The sequence below is a fragment of the Phyllostomus hastatus genome, unplaced genomic scaffold (genome assembly GCF_019186645.2).
Source record: "Phyllostomus hastatus isolate PE091 unplaced genomic scaffold, TTU_PhHast_1.1 phas_contig_17, whole genome shotgun sequence".
In the NCBI taxonomy this organism is placed as follows: domain Eukaryota; kingdom Metazoa; phylum Chordata; class Mammalia; order Chiroptera; family Phyllostomidae; genus Phyllostomus; species Phyllostomus hastatus.
The window spans coordinates 26,868,350-26,884,829 of NW_025333664.1; the positions used below are offsets into that span (position 1 = coordinate 26,868,350).

At 43.8% G+C, this 16,480-nt stretch overlaps 1 protein-coding gene across 1 annotated transcript; it reads left to right on the forward strand.

Moving 5' to 3' along the window:
- Window positions 1–807: 807 nt before the first annotated feature.
- BMP2 (bone morphogenetic protein 2) lies at window positions 808–12,451 on the forward strand. Its single transcript, XM_045833538.1, has 3 exons — window positions 808–2,087; window positions 3,270–3,619; window positions 10,741–12,451. The coding sequence occupies exons 2-3, from the start codon at window positions 3,277–3,279 to the stop codon at window positions 11,580–11,582; spliced, it is 1,185 nt and encodes a 394-aa protein (XP_045689494.1). The 5' UTR covers window positions 808–2,087; window positions 3,270–3,276; the 3' UTR covers window positions 11,583–12,451.
- The last annotated feature ends 4,029 nt before the right edge of the window (window positions 12,452–16,480 follow it).

The following is a 16,480-nucleotide window of genomic DNA, read 5'->3' on the forward strand; positions in this document are numbered from 1 at the left end:
TCTAAGGTCTCAATACAGAATTGTCTGGTAGGCTTGGCTCACACTGTGCATTATTTTACCTTTCTCTGATCTGCTAATCGCCTGCCTCTGAGCAGGGAGAGATAAATATCACAAGGCATGAAGTGATTGCTACCATAAAAAGAAATAAAATCCCTCTCATCCTCTCTTCTCACTGCCACAGGCACAGAGTCCAAGTTGCACGTGTCTGTATAGCAGGATGACATCTATTTCAGATATACAGACATATTTATAGAAATGTTTCATTAGCATATACTTACATGTGTAGATGTAGTTATATAGACATACATACGTATATTTGTGTATTACATATATTTATTTGAATAAACTATGTGCATATTTATATAAGTATAAATTATACATGTATTTATACAAATATAAGTGAGCATACATTTACATATGTAAATATCTGTATGTATTAATGTTTAAATATCACCCAGTTTTCAAACTCTAGTTTTCTTTTAATTCTTCCTCTAACTTGGTTGAGTTTTGTTTTGCTCTTTTTTTTTTTAATAGTGCGTTACCGAAAAACTTCAAACTGAAAGTTGAATAACGGGCCGGGTAGGGAAATCAAGTCTTAACCCCGTATTCGGCCGGGATTGCCTCCCCGAAGAGCTAGCGAGGTTCCGGCGCCTCAGTAGATCTCCCCTTTGAGAACAGGGGCTAGAGGCGCGAGCGCCCCCGACGGCGGCCGTGGGTCCCCGCCCTCGGCCCCACCCCGCCGCGGCTGCCCTGGCGCGCGGTCCACACCCCTGCGTGCAGCTCCCGCCCGCTCGGGGATCCCCGGCAAGCCGCGCCACCGAGGGGGAGGTGTTCGGCCTCGGCCGGGAGGGAGACGGCAGGCGGCGTCCCCTTTAAAAGCTGCGAGCGCCGCGCCACGGCGCCGCCGCCGCCGCCGCCGCCGGAGTCCTCGCCCCGCCGCGCTGCGCTGCGCCCGGCTCGCGCTGCGCCCGCTGCCCCGCTTCCCACACCCTACCGGGGATTGTCAGCAGCCGCCGGACATCAGCCGTCACAGGCTCTGCCGCCGACCCGGACGACCTCGGGCGAGTGCCTCCCGGATTATTGGGGTCTCCGAGGCACCGGCGCGCTGCAGACCCCGCTCTGGCTGGAGCGCCCGGCCGTGCGCACCACTGCGCCTTGGCCTCGGCTGTCCGGGCCGCGCCAGAGCTTAGGACCCGCGCGCAGAGCGCTGAGGAACCAAGCCTGAGCGCCGGGATGCCGATCTACTCCTGCCGTATCTCAGGGACCAGGGACGCGCCGGCCAAGGTGTGATAGGACCGCAGGCTGGCCACAAAGGGTACAGCTGCTTGGCCCGGTGGCTAGGAGAGCGAGGGGAGAGCGCGGCCACCCGCCTCGGCGGCCCGGGACTCGGCTCGACTCGCCGGAGAATGCGCGCGAGGACGACGGAGCGTCCGAGCCGCGATAGTTTCTACTGGCAAGCGCTAATGGGGGTGCGCTGGAGTAAGGCAGAGTGATGCGGGGGGGCAACTCGCCTGGCACCGAGATCGCCGCTGCGCCCTTCCCCGGACCCGGAGTTGCCCAGGATGGCTGCCCCGAACCATGGGCCTCAGCGGAGCTAGCGCGGAGCGCCCCGCTCTCGCCTCCCGAGTCCCGGAGCCGGTCCCGCGCGGGGCCACGCGTCCCGCGGACGCTGGTTCCTAAGGACAACGACAGCACCAGCTTTTCCTTTCTCCCTTCCCTTCCCTGCCCCGCACTCCTCCCCCTGCTCGCAGTTGTTGTGTGTCAGCACTTGGCTGGAGACTTCTTGAACTTGCAGGGAGAATAACTTGTGCTCCCCACTTCGTGCCGGTGCCTTTGCCCAGTGGACCCAGCCGCACCGCCTCCGAATCCCGCCGGTCCCCCGCTCGGTCGCTGAGTCCTACCCGGAGACGCCGTTCACTGCGTGAGGCCAGCGACTGCCCGGCCGGCAACCGGGGAGAGAGGGAGGAGGCAAAGGAAGGGAACTCGCTCCCTGCGCCAGGTCCTTCGGCCAGAGCTTTTTCCATGTGGAGGCTCTTTCAATGGACGTGTCCCCGCGTGCTTCTTAGACGGTCTGCGGTCTCCTAAAGGTAGAGGACATGGGCCCGGGGCTGGGACTAGGGGTGGGGTGGAGAGCAGCGCACTGACGGCCACTGCGGCTGAGCCCCTCTGGGCCCAGCTTGGCCGGATGTAAACAGACCCCCCTCCAAGTCCACGTGCAGCCGAACCCCTGCTGGGATGCCCCCATCCTACCGCCCCCGGCGACCGTCAGCCTCGCCCTCCTGGCTCGATCTCTTCCGCCCCTCCTTCTTCCCCTCTCTATGGTATTTTATTAGGGCTGTTAACACTTAGATGATTAAAAAAAAAGTCAGAGAGATCCCCTCGAGAGGGTGAATTTCACCCGTTAGCTGCCAACCTGTATGCCCTGCCATGGCCATTCCTCCTGCTTCCTTCAAGTTTCTCCAGGAGACTTGCTTTCTCTACTCAGAGCCATGTCCCATTTGGGACATTACTAAAAGTTGGGGTTCTCCCTGTTCGTTTCCAGGAATTCGAGGGGCAGTACTTCAGTGCCACCTTGTACTGACACGTGAACTAGGAGATATTAGCTATTTACGTAATCCCAGGAAGATACCTGTGTATCTTGACTGCGTGGGGGAGGGAGGTGGGATCTGGGGTTGGAGTGGCCTGTCCCGACATCGCTGAGGCTAAAGGCGTGGGCCACAAGTTGCAAGTGGCTTGGGAAGTTTTGGCCTTCAGTTGACTGGGTCTGGAAGTTATAGACTGTGTGTGTATCAGGAAGTTCTATAGAGTGCCTCTAAGGAAGTCACATGCACCATTCGTGCGTGTTTATATGCAAGCGAGCGTTGAGCGCTGAGCAGTTAGGATTTGTTTAGGGGACAGACAACGGGTGTCAGACCCAGTAATGGTTTTCCTGGGTTCCCTACACTGGCTGTCAGCGCGAGTGTCACAGAAAAAAAAAAGGTGACAGTCACTGACGCCGTGGGTGGGAGGAGGTGGGGGTTGCAAATCACGTCCCACGAATTACGGGTGGGGTGGGAGGGGGAAAGCCTTATGGCCCAGGAACTAGGGCCCTTCCACTCTTGCAGACGTTCTAGCTTCAGCCACTCTTAAGTATTCCCGGGAATGTTGCAAGCCAGGCGGGCACCCAGGAGGAGGAGGCAGGCGGACGAAGCGGGAGCCGGGGCCCGCGGGGGCGGAAGGGGGGAGGGTTGGGCGGGGACCTCGGTGACTCACGTCGGCCCTGTCTGCAGGTCGACCATGGTGGCCGGGACCCGCTGTCTTCTAGCGTTGCTGCTTCACCAGGTCCTCCTGGGCGGCGCAGCCGGCCTCATTCCGGAGCTGGGCCGGAGGAAGTTCGCGGCGTCAACTGGCCGCTCCTCATCCCAGCCCTCAGACGACGTCCTGAGCGAGTTCGAGTTGCGGCTGCTCAGCATGTTTGGCCTGAAGCAGAGACCCACCCCCAGCAGGGACGCAGTGGTGCCTCCCTACATGCTAGAACTGTACCGCCGTCATTCGGGCCAGCCCGGCGCGCCTGCTCCGGACCACCGGTTGGAGAGGGCAGCCAGCCTCGCCAACACTGTACGCAGCTTCCACCACGAAGGTGAGGCATGGAGCAGGGGAATGGGGGCGGGGGCGGGGAGCCATCCGGCCAAGCGCCCCACTGTGGGCAAACTGCAGGCAATTGCAGGCATCCCTAGAAGGGCAACTTGGCCTGGGCATGGAAGCGGTTTCCAAGCTTGTCTCTTGTAAGAACCTTTCCCAACCTGGCTGTAACGCACTGCCGTGTGTGGTGGGGGAGCCAGGGATTCCCCACTGGTAAATCCGCACCCTTTTCCTGGCTTGCAGCCAGAAGAGCGACTCCTCCTCCAGGAACTGGAGAGAAATCAAGTGATGGGAAAGATGAGGGCAAACGGCATACCCCTAGTCAGCTAAACATGCAAGAATTCCAGAGGGGAAGAAGAGAGGGAGGGGGGCAGATTGGGATCTCTCTCCCTCTGTTTGGAAGCCCTCACTCTATAAATCTGCCTCTCCTGCTTAAGCCAGGGCTTCAGGCTAGACAGAGCCAAGGGTAGAATTTTCAGAGATTGTATTGAAAAATCAAAGCCCAGGGCCGAAGTCTTTCTAATTTACAGTTGATCTGGGCCTGGTTTGGAAAATTTCGAATCCCCGTGAGAGATCAATTCCACAATCAATCTTATTGTTTCCACAATGACTTTCTTGTCTTGTGCTTAAATCCGAGATGAACTCCTAGTAGAGACAAGGGAAGCCTCAGATAAAAACTTTTGCAGCAGCTGCCTGTTTTCCTTCATGTGCGTTGAAATGTGTTTTTTTTTTCTTTTATGACACTGGATACGGTTTTTTCTAAGGTAGAATATTTTGCTTGTTTCATTGGAAAGGCATTTAGTAGATATGAAATGTCTTAGAGCAGCTCTTGAGATCTGTTGTACATAAGTTCTTAGAGCAATTAGTCAAAAATATGTTCCACTTCAATTCCTTTTCTACACTTTTAAATGTCCCTTTGGCTCAATACATTCTAAGCAGGGCACCAGTTCCTTCAAGTTCTAGAGAAGGGTCCGAAGTTGCAAGTCACAGGGCAAACCACTTGTAGGATATTGGGGAGCTGGGAGTGAAGTTCCCTTTTTTTTGCCTTGCCCTGCTGAGGTGGTAAGTTTCAAGTGGAATCTACACACCCAAATGTAGAAATGCTTCATCATAACCTTGGGATGATTAGAGAGCCAGCTCATCCTTTTCAGCCAGTGCTGGTTAGAACGGTTTTCTGGGTAGAAAAGTAAGAAGGGCTGCTCTGGCCACCTCTCCTAGAAATGTAGCGCGGAAACCGTCCTTTACTTTTAAGGCCAAGAAGGCACTGTGTGTCTCTCATAACATAAAAGGAAGATTGCTTAAATCATTTGACACCTAAAATACTCAGTTGCATGAGGATTCCATCAGTGAAGTCTGCATATTTCTTCCTCTAGAAGTGGCTTGATCAAAACTGAATAAGCTGCAAATTATTTGAGAGTGTAATTTCAATTTAAATAGCATGCTTAGTTTATATGCCAGAAACTATATCTTTAAAAGTGTAAATGTGAAGTGTGAAATAGTACAGAAGTGACCAACTTGCTTAAAATCAACTTTCAGTAATCTCAGATGTTGATGCAGTTATATGATAGAGAAATGCTTTGTAATTTTTGCCCCAAATTTCAACAAATCCATTTTTTTTGTTACAAATAGTGTATAAGCCTTAGGCCACATATTGCACTATTTGAAAACCATTTCATTTTTGTGGAACCTAGGATTTTGTTTTTATAAACATCTTTGTGGCATGTGTGGTACTACAAATCTTTTAATAAACCATGTGATTAAGACTGCTGGCTTAAGAGAAGAATGTATTGTTAATGAGCATCTACCTGGTAAAGGACAAATGGGCCTGATTACAAGAATTACTTGCTGGTTTTATTTGTGGGTGGGATCTGGATGATTTGGTGAAATTAGGAGACAAGAGATGTGATGGAATTCTTGCAGCCAAGGTGTGAAGATAATGGGACCACATGGAAGATTGTTCCAGAGACAAAATCATCAATTGTGGTTTCTCCTCTTAAACCTGGTCTTGTCCTGTGTGCAATGGCTTTTATTCGGGACAGCCCAAGTGCTAAAAAATTTTCTTTTTTCAAAGTCATTAAGAAGTGCTTTGGCCACATAGCTTTCAAACTACCACCAAGGATAGAAAAATCACTCTCTAACTAGAGTGTTTTATGCTTTGCTGTAGTGAGAAACATATTGAAATGGGTTCATTTCATTGGCTGAGCAAAAAGTCTTTGCTCTTTCCTGTTAGATTGGACCACGTATTGCTCTCCAGACTTGGAAAGACAGTCTTCTTTTTGCATGAAATAACTGAATTATTTGTGTCTATGACAAAAGTTTTGAGATAGAGATTAACACTCTTCCTACAAGTATAATTATTGTGAAAATATCCATACAACAGGAACATCCAAGAAACCATCATTGCCCTTTGAAAGAGAATTTGTATCACATTCTCAGTGCAACAAAAGGATTTGAACACTAGACACCCCTGAAAGCAATACTTTCCTGGTGTGCTTCCCTAGTGTCCCCAGGTTTTCATTGTGGTTACAAAAGACTCCATTAAATAGGATAGATATTCTCTTTGGGAGTGCTCATAGAGATTGAGGTTTTGGTGCCCAGTGGTAGCTCTTTGGTAGTGCACTAATATTTTCTCTTCTACCTATTGTGTGTGTGTGTGTGTGTGTGTGTGTGTGTGTGTGTTTCCTGTATAATCTCTCTTACTCTCTTCTCATTAAGCTATTTTGTCTTCTTTTTTTTTTCAACTTGCCCTCTGTGTGGGTTTTTAAGTAGTATGAGGACAATGAGAGCTCACTCAATCATCCCAGAGGTGCTGGAGCCATGGGTGGGTGGAGGCCAAATCAGGGTTGGTCATTATGACCATACGTTTCCTTCAGCTACCATCTCCTCTGTCGTCTTTTGTTTAGCTGACTCATTTTAACCTTTTGTGTTTTATCTTTTTCTCTTTGATATTTCAGTTCTGTAGCCATTATTTTATATTCTAGAAAGTTATTATTTATTATTTTCAGCCACTTCCATTTTACTTCAGGACAGAAATTTCCAACCTTACTGATTTGCTAGAACATCCTCAGGTTTTTGTTGTTGTTTATCTTAACGGAATTTTTTTTGTCCGGATAGTGTTGCAAATTCTCAAAACATAATGACAACTCACTTTTTTGCTAAAACTCGCCATGCGATAGGACAAAAAGGACAAAACATCAGTGCTTCCGAACAAGATCTGTGCGTCCCAGTGGGCTCTGCCACTGTACTCTTCTGCTCACTGAGTTCTGTGTGCTCTCCCTGCCATACTCGGGTAGTATGTTCCTACCCCTTTAGTTGGGAAATAAGTCACCCTGTGGTTATCATTGTATTATTAGTGTACTCCCAATGGTTCTGACTTTTGCTTGAGTTTTTGATTCATCTCTGTGTTATGTAGTGCTGTCGTCTAGTGGTCAGAATCTTGGAAACTACAGTGAACTCAAGTTCATATCTCTGCTCTTCCTTTACTAGCTCTGTGACCTTAGGAGAGTAACACAACCTTTCCGAGCTCCCGCTGTTTCATTCACAAGTAGAGGTAATAAGTTTCTCTCTAATCAGTTTGTTGTAAGATAATTCATTTAAAGCTCTCAGTCCCAGACTTGGCACCAAGAAGCTTTCAGCACACTAGCTTACCATTATTATTATGACTTCTTTGTTTTATGCCTAATTCTCCCCTTATCTAGGAAACGGGAGGCCAGAGTGGACCTAGGCTGGCCAAGGGAATTCAGCTTTATCTTTTGAATTATTTTGATGCAGACGAATGATTGACAGAGTGTAGGTGGTTCTTCACTCTTGGAAGAGAGGTTGAATGCCATTGCCTATGTTTTTTTTTTTTAACTTCCCCAAAGTTTTGTCATCATAGCTCCATTTATTGGGTTAAGAACTTTTAAATAAATGTAAAGAACAAGAACATTTATTTGGTTAAGAACTAAGTTCAGGAACCCAGGTCTGAGATAGCCCAGGATTCTCAAGTCCCTTGGCAAGTTCAGATTATTCCACAAGGGTTATTTCCAGAGAATTAACATCTGCAGAAACCTCCAAAAAAAGCATACTTTCACCTACTTAGGTAAATGGTCTATCTTTCCAGACTCCCTGGGCTTCCTGTGATAATTTGCAGAAGTTTTTTTTTTCTTTAATTTACTTTATTTCACACAGGTTTTCATCTTTCAACCCAAAGAAAACATTTATGTTGCTCCCTTGCAGATTAAAGGAGAGGTGTTAGATACCCTAACCTGGAGCATTTATTTTCCTGTGTTTGGAGGTTTCAGAGAACTTCTCAGGCCTCTGACCTGAGTCTGCAGTCGGGGGAGTTGTCAAGGAGGCTTTTGTATTGAGGAGGAAGAGGGCTCCTTCAAGGAACAGGTTGACTGAGATGAAGCTGGAAAGTCAGAAAAAGGTCTTCACAGTACTTGATATTATTTATCAGGGAAAAAATTGCCCCTTTGTTACGGTAACTAGGTGGTTATACTTTTTTCCATTTATCCCCAGTGAGATTTTGAAGCACCTGAAATTGTCTGATGTTTTTATAGGTCAAATCTGGTCAAATGGTGGCAATTTTATCTGATTGAATTTTTTACTTATCTTTGGAGGGTTATTATTTTATTTTCTGCCTGCTTTATACTCATCTTCTTTATTTCAATCACCTGTCTCTCATACTTGCCTTGGAGATTGTCCCTTCCTTGTTATTCTTTGGCTATGTGTATGTATCCATGTGTCTGTGTGTGTTTATAATTTTTTCAATTTAAGGATTTAGATTCAGGGATTCTGTTGCCATCGTAATTTCTCTGGGCACCATTATTAACACAACAGGTCAGCCAGTGCCTTGGATAATTTGCCTTTCCTTCCCTCTCTTTAAAAGGAAAGGTGTTCTTAGGTGGGCTGGCATTCGGGGAAGTCAGGTGCAGACCTGGCTTTGGGTCACTGCATCTGGGCAACATGGCTGATTTTGACTTCACTCCTATTTCCTTGAATATCCTGTTTCCTCTGGTAGCCCTTGGCTTCTCAAGCTGAAAGAATGCCCTTAGGGAAAATACCAGAGGGCTCCTGAATTGTAAGGAGGAGAGGAAAGGAGGTAAATATAGGCCTTGATGCTTATTGAGAACCACTGAGGAGAGCCCTGGTTCCACTTGTGGGAGGGTTATTTTTAAAATAGTGCCTGGTCTGAAGAATTACTCATTTACAATGGGGTCTAGAATGTAGATGGCTCTCAAAAAGTATCCCCAACAGGTATGGACTAGGAGGCACTAGGGTACCATGGAGGGCTCACTTCTTCACCTGATAGTCTCCGTGTCCAGGTAGATGAGTTTTAGGAGATCTTCCTACTTCATGGGCCTTTACTCATTCCTTGGCCCTCACTAATGGTGCTACTCATTTTTATCTTATTCAACATAATCGCACTTAAAAATGTGCTCCCAGTAATTTGTTCTTAAATGTGAAAAGCATCCCTTAAAACCTTTAGGCTCCGAGGCAGCATCACCTCACCTGGGAGCTTGCTAGAAATGCACGGTCTCAGGTCCTACCCCTGACACACTGAATCAGAACCTGCATTTGAAGATTTAAGGTGTCCTAGGTGTTTTGTGTGAAGGTAGAGCTTGAGAAGCTTCACATTAAAACATTACTCCATAATTTGGTATAAACTACCTGTGTTAAACTTGGTGCTTTCACTTAGCTTGCAATGATGACTGTGGCTTTGATGATGAAGGTTTACACAGGTAGAACCTTTGAGTGAGTGATCTGAAGTGGTTCTCCTTTGCTATGACATGTAGATTCTGTGAACAACTTATAGCTGTTTGATTTAGGAAAAATACAACAAAATTAATGAAAACACGGTATTCCCTTATGGTGACAACCTGGAACTATGGCCAAATAGATTTTATCAGCATTTATACTGAATCCTGAATGAAGCAGATACATTTTTTTTACAGTCCAATGACAGGATGTAGTAAATCTAGAAGAAATTAAACCTATATATCTCAAATTCTAGTGTTGTGTACCATCAATTTAATAGTACTGTGTACATTTGATGACTTGCAGACTACAGCATTCAAGGTGCAATGCTATTTTTTGTTTGCTTGGAAAACAGCATTCCATACTGAAATTCAGGAATCTTAGAAAGAGCTTTTATGCATAGTCTACTTATATGACTGTTTTTGAAATAGTGATAATAGATATAGAATGATTACTCTGTAATAGGATGAGATCTCTTATAAGTTATGATTATCATGGCATTTTTATAGATTATTATCAGGTTTTTTTGGTTTTGTGTCTATTCTTGGGTAGGTGTTTCTTGTTAACCTGAGTTATTTTTTGAAAAGATAAAGAAATTGCAAACAGGAGAGTTGTTACCTCTTTTCTTCTAAAAGCATCTAAAGTGAGATTTTGATTTCAGAGGTCATAAGGAGGTAAGAGGACAGACAACACGTGGGAAGTTATTTCTTATGAAATTGGCCTTAATTACAACAGTGGCCCAGTACCACCCTTACGTTTCAAAGAAGTAGATTCCTGTGTATGCCTTTGTCTCTAGATTTTTGAGTTAAAATAGTAGGGTGTGCTTTGCAAAATGTCATCGTTGATGCTGAGTTTCAGAGTCTTTAATTAGGAAACTGAAATCTGTATATCGAGATTTGTAAATCATCTAAATTGCAGAGCAATGTTTTAGAATACCGCTTAAGGGATTGACATTAAAGCCTTTTTCTTTTTACGAAATGCAATAATTTCCTCAAATCCTCACTCATTAGACCTCTACTAACTATAGTGCTGACTTTTTTTTGCCCTAAAGTCTGTGAATTCCAAAGAAATGCTTCACCATTTCCCCCATTATTATAGCCACCTGGAAGCAGTATTCATATATTGGATTAAAAACATAACAATCAATGATGAAATTGTGTTTCATGGTATGCATATCAACATAAATGTGTAGAAAAGGGGGAAAGGGAGACTATTTTTATTGAAGGGGGAATTTTTATTTTCTGGTTACAAACTTTTATATGGGTTACATCAAACCCTGGAATGAGATTCACAAATTCTTACATATAATCAGATTGTCATTACTTATCTTACCAAGTATTTTTCCTTTTTTATTCCCACCTTTTTATGTCAAATTAGAATCTTTGGAAGAACTGCCAGAAATGAGCGGAAAAACAACCCGGCGATTCTTCTTTAATTTAACTTCCATTCCCACCGAGGAGTTTATCACCTCAGCCGAACTTCAGGTTTTTCGGGAACAGATGCAGGAAACTTTGGAAAACAATAGCAGTTTCCATCACCGAATTAATATTTATGAAATTATAAAACCTGCAGCAAGCAAATCGAAGTTCCCCATGACCAGGCTTTTGGACACCAGGTTGGTGAATCAGAATGCAAGCAGATGGGAGAGTTTCGACGTCACCCCTGCTGTGATGAGGTGGACCGCACAGGGACTCGCCAACCACGGATTTGTGGTGGAAGTGGCCCACTTAGAGAACCAGGGTGTCTCCAAGAGGCACGTCAGGATTAGCAGGTCTTTGCACCAAGATGAGCATAGCTGGTCACAGATAAGACCGTTGCTAGTAACTTTTGGCCATGATGGTAAAGGACATCCTCTTCACAAAAGAGAAAAGCGTCAAGCGAAACACAAACAGCGCAAACGCCTTAAGTCCAGCTGTAAGAGACACCCTTTGTATGTGGACTTCAGTGATGTGGGGTGGAATGACTGGATTGTAGCCCCCCCAGGGTATCATGCCTTTTACTGCCATGGGGAGTGCCCCTTTCCCCTGGCAGATCACCTGAACTCCACTAATCACGCCATTGTTCAGACTTTGGTCAACTCAGTTAACTCTAAGATTCCTAAGGCATGCTGCGTCCCAACGGAACTGAGTGCTATCTCCATGCTGTACCTTGACGAAAATGAGAAGGTTGTATTAAAGAACTATCAGGACATGGTTGTGGAGGGTTGCGGGTGTCGTTAGCACAGCAAAATAAAATTTAAAAAAATATATATATATATATATTATATATTTTAGGAAAAAAAGAAAAAAAAACCCCAAGTTGACACTTTAATATTTCCCAATGAAGACTTTATTTATGGAATGAAATGGAGAAAAAAACAGCTATTTTGAAAATATATTTATATCTACAAAAACAAGTTGGGAAAACAAATATTTTAATCAGAGAATTATTCCTTAAAGATTTTAAAATGTATTTAGTTGTACATTTTATATGGGTTCAACCCCAGCACATGAAGTATAATGGTCAGATTTATTTTGTATTTATTTACTATTATAACCACTTTTTAGGAAAAATAGCTAATTTGTATTTATATGTAATCAAAAGAAGTATTGGGTTTGTACATAATTTTCCAAAAATGTAGTTGTTTTCCGTTGTGTGTATTTAAGATGAAAAGTCTACATGGAAGGTTACTCTGGCAAAGTGCTTAGCACATTTGCTTTTTTGCAGTGCTACTGTTAAGGTCACAAGTTCAAGTCCAGAAAAAAAAAGTGGATAATCTACTCTGCTGACTTTCAAGATTATTATATTATTCAATTCTCAGGAATGTTGCAGAGTGGTTGTCCAGTCCATGAGAACTTACGTCCTTATTAGGTGGAATATTTGGATAAGAACCAGACAATGCTGATCTAATATAGAAACCCTCCCCCCACCCCTTGATTTGCAGAAAGAGTATATATAAAGCAGGACCAATAGAAATAATTAGGAAAATGATGAACCTGCAGGAAAGTGAATGAAGGTTTGTTGTTCTTCTTTCCTAAACTAGTGGTTCCTTCAAAGGGGCTGGTCTGGCCAAAGTATTAAATAAAACATAAGATTTCTTCATTATTGATATTGTGGTCATGTATAATTAACATTCATATCTAGTGGCCCTCATGAAGACTTGGAAATTGATTTTCAGTTAACTTTTACCTCAGCTGGGAGCTCTTTATGCTCAGAAGGACCCAATTTTCTAACTGCCTAAGACACAGCTAAATTGCGCTCTTCTTGCTTTCTATCCACCCCCTGCTCTCTGTTCGATCAGGTTGCTTTTCTTTCCAAGGTCATGTGTTTGAACACATTTCTCCAAATGTTAAACCTATTTCAGATAATAAATTTCAAGGCTCTGGCATTTCAATTTATAACGTCCAACTTGCAAGAAGAGAAAATGATGTGTTTGTGCAGTGTTCACAGTGATTTCCTTAGGTTTCCATTGTTTGCTTCTGAAGTTACTCCTTTTGGAGGCAGGTGGGAAAAGGCCAGCAACAGTCGGAAATTTGCAAGCAAGTCATTGATAATTCCTATTTGCACCAAAGAAATTACCAGTGACTTAGTATTTCACACGAACCTCTTTGGGGCAGAAAGATTTAAGAGAAAACCAAAGCTACAAAACAGGCAAAACCTGGGGAATCCAAGATAAAGTTTCAGAGATAATATCCCATGCAACAGAGGCAACGGTGCCAAAAAATTAGAAAGGGAAAGTGTCTGAGATCAGCTTCTACAAGGACATCTGCCAATTGGACTGAAGCCCAAGCAGAATGAAGTCAAATTAGGTTGCTTAGAGTGAACACTTACAGTGGCAGGGCTGCTGTGCTCTGGGCTGAAATCAGATGCAGGGAAGGGTCTGGTGGGTGGGCATGCTGGTACAGCCAGGGGATACAGAACTCCCCATTATTTTACTGGAAGTATTTTAGGTCAGTTTCTAGGGCTTTGTGTCATTTTTTATCCTACTATGAATGCTTGAGGCCTAGTTTGAATATTCTTTCCTAGCCCTGCCGTGGCATTAGCTGAAAAAATAGTGTGTTCGTGATGGAACAGACTGTTAAAGTCAAATTCTTCCCAGGAATAAACTTGCATTGACCATGAATGTAGTTACGTTTTGGGTATGATAGGTTTAGTCCTTGCCTTGAGATGATGTAGATTATATTTTTAAATTAATAACAAGTTGTATTTTATCCCTTCTGCTCTTAACAGTCTTTTAGTTTCTTTTTATTCATGTCCCTCTTGCTCTTCTATAGGTGAGGATCATGGGGTCAGATCCAACTTAACAGGGCAGGACGGGCTCTGTCCTCCAGCCACTCTGTACCTTCTCCTGCCTTGGAAATGAGGGGCAGACTGCGCAGTCTTAACAGCTTAAAAAATAACCCATCTTTTCTCATCTCCAAATACTCTAAAGAGTGAGAGTACAGCACAAGAATTTTCATCCATTTGGCAGACGCAGCTACTCTTGACTGCTGTTTCATTGGTTCTGATTTTCTTGGTTAAAATAGTTGTCATTGGCTTGGTTAAAATAGTTGTCATTGGTATCAACTCAAGTGTGTTCTCTTGCATGTTTTTATATATATATGCATACATATGTGTAAGATATATGTGCAAATGTATATATACATACAGTATGTAATATACATAAATATACATATGCAGAATTATGTAATATATATTACATATGTATAGATGATGGCATTTTCAGCTTAGTTTCAGGAATTTTGTAATAGTTGAAGACTCTGACCCTCTTGGCAGCTCATTTGAGAAACAGAATATTCCTACATTCTATGTTCTTCATTCTGAGAAAAAAATATGTCACGACTAACCTCAACAATGTCATGATACTGAATCTCTTGAATCTTCGGTCACTATTCTGTAGGAAGTTGTGAGTCCTTTTAGAGTTGGTGTTTTACAAAGTGTAGTAGCTCCTGAACTGGGGGAATTGCTTTCAAAGTTGATTAAATTGTGTCACCTGGTTTTGTGCTTGTCGGGGCTGTGTCTTGGGCCTCCCTGGCATGGTTTTAACCTGTATGCCGGGTCCAGAAGGCTCTGTTTGTTTTTTGACTTCAAAATTAGGGAGGGGGAGGATGAATGGTTTACACATTTATTTGTGCTTGCATCTTTTCATAACTTGTGCTTCAGTTTCTATTTTATGTGTATCTCCAGAGGCCATGAGTGGAGAGATGATCTGCAAATCTGATCTCTGTAGAGAGCTACATAATCACCAGATGATCTAAGAGTTCCATATGTTTCTCTCAGTTTTTCATTGGAGGTGGAAAAATCATTTGTGCATTCAAAGCACTTTTAAAAATAGCATGTTTGTATTCCATAGCCATATTAATATTAAGATATTGATTCACTGACTGTTAGATGCCACAGCTGCCCCGTGCCTGGCCCACCCCAATCTGTTACAAAGCCCAAGGAACACAGCTTTGCAGTAAGAGTAAGTGTAGAATAAGTGTGATGTAGGTGGGCAATCCCAAAGAAGTAAGAATGCCTTGGCACTATTCCTTTTCTTTTTAGTTATTTTGCAGGGAGGGGTGAGGTAGGGTGAGGTGGGTGGTGAAATGCAAGTTTGCTTTACTGGAGTAAATTGCTTTCCTCTTTCCTCCACCCTGCTGACATAAATTACAGCCTTACGGTATTCTCCAGGGCAGAGTTTCTGACCATCTCCCTGCCCTGAAAACTTCAAAGTGAACTTCTACCTAACGTGGGGGACCCATGCTTTAAGTAAGACTTGTTAGATTTTAATGTGCATATGAATCACCAGTCCTGCCTCAGGGAAAATGCAAAGTTAATGTGTATACAGACCCATTGGGATCATGTTATTAATATAGGTTCTGTTTCAGTACATCTGGGTGGGGCCTGAGATTCTGCATTTCTAACATGCTCCCAGGTGAAGCTGTTACCGCTGTCCCAAGGACTCCACTGGGTAGCAAGGCTAATAATTACTTTCTTAATCATAACAGCAGAAAGTTGGACCAAGTTTAGGCTCCTCTAGCAAGTAACACAGGGGAAAAACAAACAACAACAAAACCCATATACAGGATGGCATTTGAATGCATTTCACCATACCTGAAATGATGCCCTACATATTTTTTTTCAAAGGCATTCTTCTCCCCCACAAGATGACTGGCAATTTTGTGTTCTACCTACCCTCAGACATGAAAACACTTGGTTGCTTATCTTGTAAAATCTGCTTCACTTGCTTGCTTGGGCATGTATGCAGTCAGTTCAGTCAAATACGTGTCAGTACATCTATGTGGATGGGGGAGCAGGTGCAAGCCCTTAACGTACTTTAAAAAAGTTTAACACTTAAGTCAGTCCACTGAGTTGATCCGTGTGATCTTAGTGCCAAGCGTCTGAGTTAAAAGTTTTCCCTTTGAAGGCAGCAACAAGATGTCATACATTTGAAGCATTTGTTTATACTAAAAATGATGCTTGAATTTTTTTTTAAGTTCTAAGACAGTTCACTGTACAACACCACTGAGCCTAGAGGGTGGATATAAAGCTGCCCAAGCTGGTATTTGAGGTTTGATTTAATGGAGATTGGAATTTTTGATGCTGCGGCTGGCTTCGAATAAGGTGCTGAAGTGAATGGACTCAGGTTAGAAAAAGCACAAGGAAACGATTTCCTGCTATGAAAGGGGTCAGCAAAGAAATAACTTTGTGTTGGCACTTTCTTTTTAGCCAAATATCCTATGAGGATCAGGTGTTTCGCAGCCTCATTTTACTTTAGGGGGCCACTTTTGAAGATTTCTTACAAGCAGCCCAGATTTGAATATTTGTTGAAGAAATGCTGGAATGAATGAATCCCTAATTTCAAGCATACTTTTATATGCAATATCTACATACAAAATATATGTATATAATATATGTATGTATACACACACACACACTCCCCAAGGGAAAATTTTGATTCTTTTCTAGAGTTCAAATGCTGAGGGTAGGGTGCCTGCTGTTTTACTCCTTGGGTTGGTTTATCATTTCGTTTAGGTTTCTATGTTTTGAATTGAGTCCCTCTGAGTAGCTTAAGCCGAGTGCCAGACACTGACTTGCACACCACTTCCAGCCTGGGTTTGCCCTGCGCCTTGGGCCCCCCTCCAAGGCAGTGCCA

Bases quoted from the DNA above. Each gene is read 5' to 3' on its own strand.
- BMP2 (XM_045833538.1), top strand. From the start codon at position 3,277: ATGGTGGCCGGGACCCGCTGTCTTCTAGCGTTGCTGCTTCACCAGGTC. The intron at 3,620-10,740 runs GTGAGGCATGGA...ATGTCAAATTAG, and splicing joins ACGCAGCTTCCACCACGAAG to AATCTTTGGAAGAACTGCCA.